The sequence below is a fragment of the Cyphomyrmex costatus genome, unplaced genomic scaffold (assembly GCF_001594065.2).
Source record: "Cyphomyrmex costatus isolate MS0001 unplaced genomic scaffold, Ccosl1.0 scaffold104, whole genome shotgun sequence".
Lineage (NCBI taxonomy): Eukaryota > Metazoa > Arthropoda > Insecta > Hymenoptera > Formicidae > Cyphomyrmex > Cyphomyrmex costatus.
In genome coordinates, this window is record NW_017274997.1 from 172,123 (window position 1) to 177,348 (window position 5,226).

The following is a 5,226-nucleotide window of genomic DNA, read 5'->3' on the forward strand; positions in this document are numbered from 1 at the left end:
GTAAACTAGCGTGGTGGGGGTAGGTCAAAAAACGTCCGCGGTTATTCATTCAATGCGCAGTGGCATTGCACATTGAATGAAAGTTTGCGCATGCGCGCGTCGGTTATAACCAAGAAGTCTTGTTCTTAACCTTTGCGTTATCAAGAAGTCTTCTTGGCGTTATATAGCCCAAAAAGGTTAGGGCTAGAGACGCTTTATTTTCCCCTCATCCGAGGGACACACTTAAAAAAGAAAAAAATCTTCTTAAACCATCTTAAACAGAATGTAAGTTGTAAAAAGAAATTATACTGTATATTAAATAACTTGTTTATAGGTAAATTCTGTATTGTATACAAATTTTGGAGTATGATTACAGTAATTTTTTTTTATTTACAGAATATTATTAATATTTCCGTCGTCGTTGGAATAACATATATTGAAATATGTATAATTTTTAGTCTTCTTGAGTCCAAAATTCAATTAAACAGAAACAAGGTTTGTTTGACATGCGCAGTCACGAATTGAAAACGACTATCAGAGCGACAGAGAGGACTAATGAAGCGCAAGAGTGGGGGGAGTTATCCGCCGTCACTTTTTGGCCTACCCCCACTACCGATATTTGACCGAGTTTACTCTCCTGGTTTTAGTCTTCTTGGTCTGAAGCAATACCAAAGTATATACACTACAGTATGGCAACTCTCTTGATTTTATGTTGGCAAAAATGGTGTGCGCATGCGCGAAATGGGTAAGTTCCCCAGTAACGCCATCTAAACTTCTATCTCATTTCTTCTTATCCGTTCTCTCTATCACTCTCTGTCAGGACCATTTAAATGCTTCCGTTTAAATATCCTGTATTTGTTTATGTGCTTAGAAAGCTAAAATTTGAAGGAAATTAGTGTAATTGCCGTTTGTTTGAGTTGTGTTAGTTAGAGAAATTGTTTGTGACTGGAAAGTCTGTGGAAATAAAATAGTGCAAGAGTGAAAAACGTGAAAAATATTAAGTGAAACGAGGAACGATCTCTCTTAAGAGAATAGTTAACTTATACAACTGTTGTATAAGTTATTTATCCTCTTGGAAGCACTTTTGATCTTAACTTTGTACCAAGTATTGCTGTAAAATAAGTAAAAAAACTTTGTTTTTTAAATTATTATTATATTAAGTTTAAAACTTCTTTTATCTCATTTTTAGTTGATTATTTTTATTTTAGATGCATAAAAATTATTATTTTATTTTTAATGTAATATAAAATTATTTTATTAGATACTTTTCATAATTATAATCATTATAATAATTGTTTTCTTAAACGTAATCTGTATAACAGTAAATTTTACCTTTTATTGTTTATATTAATATTTTTAATCTGTAGAACATAATGCTTGTGTTTTTCTATTGAATTGCTAACGTTTTAGCTAAAAATCTGCGTTAATTCTCTGTCGTACAATTCTAATAATTTTCAAAACCGCAATCTACAGGAAAACAAGCATCGTGTGCCGATCTTTAATTAAAATGTTTTTACAATATATTTATACAATATTTATATAATTTTATATATTCTTATTTTTATTTTCTTTTTTTGCAATGCAATTACAACTATAAATCTATTTTTTTTAGTTTTTTTATATTTAAATTAATTTTCTGTACATACAAAATGAACTAGAATAGGTAGAAAGAAAGAGAGAAAGAGAAAACTAAAGAGTAAGTGAGATAGAAGTTTAGGTGGCGTTACTGGGCAACTTACTGTAGGGATTTCTAGTACTTTTAAGTTACACCTTGTACACTCTACACACCTCTTACACTTTTTAGTTCTGTAACACATCTAGACATTACACAGTTTATGTTCATCTCTCTACACGTTATTCTCGACGCATTTTACCGCCTTCCTTTCAACTACAAGCGTCGCTTTTGTAACTCTCAATAAAGACTCATATTATATTGTACAAGTGTTTCGTACTTCGTACCCGGGATAATACTAGCGAACGTGCCCACATTACCCATTTCGCGCATGCGCACTCCATTTTTGCCAACACTGACATCAAAGGTGCCGACAGAGAGTTGCCATACTGTATATACTGTGGCAATACCGCGAGATCGCGCAATCGGATTTTGTGCGGTCTCCCGCGAAAATAAACCGCAACATTTCACGTGGCGCGTATCTCGAGGCGCCGCGCGCAGTGTCGTAAATCATCTCCCGCGCGTTATAATTTCTCTGCATCTGGTAGCGTGCATTAATCGGATGCAATGAGAGGGGACTTGTGCTCGCTGCCACGAACGCGTCCTACCTGCATCCGTGGTCGTGTAAATGATATCATAACTTTGATAAGAGCTGGCACTCTCGGTCCAGGAGTGCAAAGTGAGTTTGTTGCCAGTGCTGAAAATTGGGCTTGGCATTACCATGCTGCATAGCGTCGTTACAAGCGGTCCACTTGAGTCACCCTCGTGTACCTATGAAACATATAAATCTATCTGAAAATTTGAACTTACAACGCGTATCAAAGCGCGTTTTACGTCACTGGAGTTTTCAAAAGTGAATTGAATAATTTCTGTGTCTTCTCAAATGCGATTTCCTTAGCAAGTACAAAGGAACGTACTTGCAGCGCGTTGCGCGTGCACTGCTCTGGGTCGTAAATGCTGAAATGATTGAAGTACAAAGAAATGGTACGATTTGCTGGAACGGTGATTGTAATCCAGCAGCTTGTAAATCCATTATGAAGGATTCGTCCTTGCTCGCTCGTGTAATTTCGATCGCAATTCGCTGTACTGTATTCCAGCTTGAAGCCTTTGTGATCGTTGGACATTGATCTAAATGTTATTTTGACTTTGTCGCTGTAACTGTAAAAGAGAATATTCAATTTGAGAAATAATCCTACTCTTAAAACTCATTGTAATAAACTAATAGAGTTAAGTTTAAGTACCTGTAATAATCATGTGGTAATTCGTCACCACAATATCTGTATGAGGCAAAAGGTAACCGGCTACCCTAAAAGATAAAATAAAATAAAATATATATACATTATATATATATATTATATAAGAGAGTGCGGATTATTAAAGGCCCGTCTACATAACTCGCAACACGCAGTTTGCAAACACGAACGCAACGTACCACGCATTCGCACGTCGTAAATCACGTGTATCTACATCGATAGCATGCTTCACGCAAACGCAATCGTAATAGGTCAGCTAATCCAAACGAGATAATAAACTTTTCTCAGTTTTGCACAGATGGTATGGCACATTTTGTGTGAAAAAAAAATGGAAACATTCGTGAGCCTTTAACATATAATGCAATATTATTGCGTACAATTCCGATAAATTCTTTCGTTCTTTCCAAGGTCCAATATAGTCCATTTATTTTTTCACTACAGATCGAGATTTCAATTCTAATATTTACTGTAATTATTGAAAATTTATGTTATGTGTGCCATAAATTTTCTGTAATGACAATGAATATTAAACGCGGCTTACTTGTCTAAACTTCAACCAACATGAAGATCGTCGGACATACTTGTTTCCGCTTTGCTACTTTCTGAATAGTCTACGCAGTTACCGAACATGCAGAAAGTTAAAGTTGAACTAACTCGCCGCGTATCGTCAATTTGCGAATGCGTACCAGAAGAAACGTCACTTGCATCTGCGTTTGCAAACTACGTGTTACGACTTACATATGTAGACGAACCTTAGCAAAGCCAAGCGTTAGTTCTTAATGCAAACTTACCATTTCGACAGTAATTGGATGACTTCTTTCACCACTATAAATAAAGTTTGTTCCAAAGCCTTCGTTTATGTATTTCTGTTTGTTAAAGAAAAGATGATGATTTAATTTTTTATTATTTGTAAGAATATTTATCTTTAACTATTTTAAAAGTCATTATATTTTTAAAACATTAGATATTATTAACCGTAAAAAAATTATTTTAATATGTATAATATTGATAATAAATATATTATTTCTACCAGTATTTACCTTTTCTTCAGTAATTTCTAAATATTCATCTTCACACTTGTTAGAATCCGTCAAATCAAAATCTACAAATCGGATTCGCATTCTATCGCTGTATTTATCAGCAAATTGCAATGTCCAACGACATAGCGTTCCAGCTAAATGTGTATTTGGATAATCTGGCGAAGTAAGTACATGAATTGTTTCGTTTACTAATCGAGTACTTAAACTGCACAATGCTGCAACAAAATCACAAGCAAAGTCGTCAAAGAAAGAAGGTTGATATAAAGTAAAATATAAATAAAAATTTTTTAAAGTTTTATCTTTGTAATATTTATGTTTTAATTTGTTAAAAGTATTTAATAAAGATTTTAATAAAAATAAACATAAATTTATACTTATAACAATAAAATTTATCTTTAAAAAATGCATTCGAGGATACATTTTATTATGTACAATATGGTGATGTTGTGATTGTGTGTTAATGAAGTAAATATAACATTTCTTACAATCAATAGTATTCAATATGGCTGTTGCACCGGCGCCTTCAGTAACACCGTCAGTATAAAATCTAATCCACAATTTATTTGAAGTAGATATCATGAGAGATGGCACTGAATTTCCGCAGAATTGACCAATAAGGTCGGCATAAGGACCACCACCATCTCGAACCTGAAAATAATAAAATGCATGATAGTATATATAATATATATTATATATATACACATACACACACATATGTTATGTACATATATTGTATCTGACTTTATATATATGCGATGTTGCAAAGAAAAAGTAAATAAACATTAAAGTACAATACAATTATTATCAGTCTTTTTAATAGTACTTATCAGACGTAGACATAAATATTTACCTCGAGATAATCACCGCTGCACTTATCACGTTGAGTAATATTATTAATTGAGTTCTTGATATCTATGCTATTAATTGTAAACGATATGCTTTTGGCTGGCGATGTCACTACAGTCCAGTGGCATTCTTCGAATGGTTGATAAGTTGCCTCCTGTTGAGTTCTAAATGATTTAGATTGAATCGAAGTTAAATTGACTAATCCTCCACAACCGCCGACTGGACTTGTCGTGAATAGCACCTAAGATAACTCACACACATTATTATTATTTTTATAGTTATAATTACTATGGTAATAATTTTTAGGTAAATGTGCGATGAGGGGACCCCCCTCCAATGACTTTGATCTTGACATATGTTGTCAAGGTCATGACTCTGAGTAACCTCCAACAGGTTTTAGCCGTCGCTCGTCCTTCGTTAAAAAGTTATTAACAAT

At 33.7% G+C, this 5,226-nt stretch overlaps 1 protein-coding gene across 1 annotated transcript in view; it reads right to left on the reverse strand.

The window, feature by feature from the left end:
• Positions 1-5,226, reverse strand: part of Cubn (Cubilin) — a 33,098-nt gene that overhangs the window by 2,591 nt on the left and 25,281 nt on the right. Inside the window, exons 44-50 of the mRNA XM_018539855.1 lie at positions 4,795-5,031; positions 4,430-4,592; positions 3,945-4,159; positions 3,696-3,770; positions 2,893-2,957; positions 2,569-2,809; positions 2,260-2,422 (exon numbers count right to left, since the gene is read on the reverse strand). Coding sequence (XP_018395357.1) covers positions 2,260-2,422; positions 2,569-2,809; positions 2,893-2,957; positions 3,696-3,770; positions 3,945-4,159; positions 4,430-4,592; positions 4,795-5,031 — 1,159 coding nt within the window. The remainder of the gene's footprint in view (positions 1-2,259; positions 2,423-2,568; positions 2,810-2,892; positions 2,958-3,695; positions 3,771-3,944; positions 4,160-4,429; positions 4,593-4,794; positions 5,032-5,226) is intronic.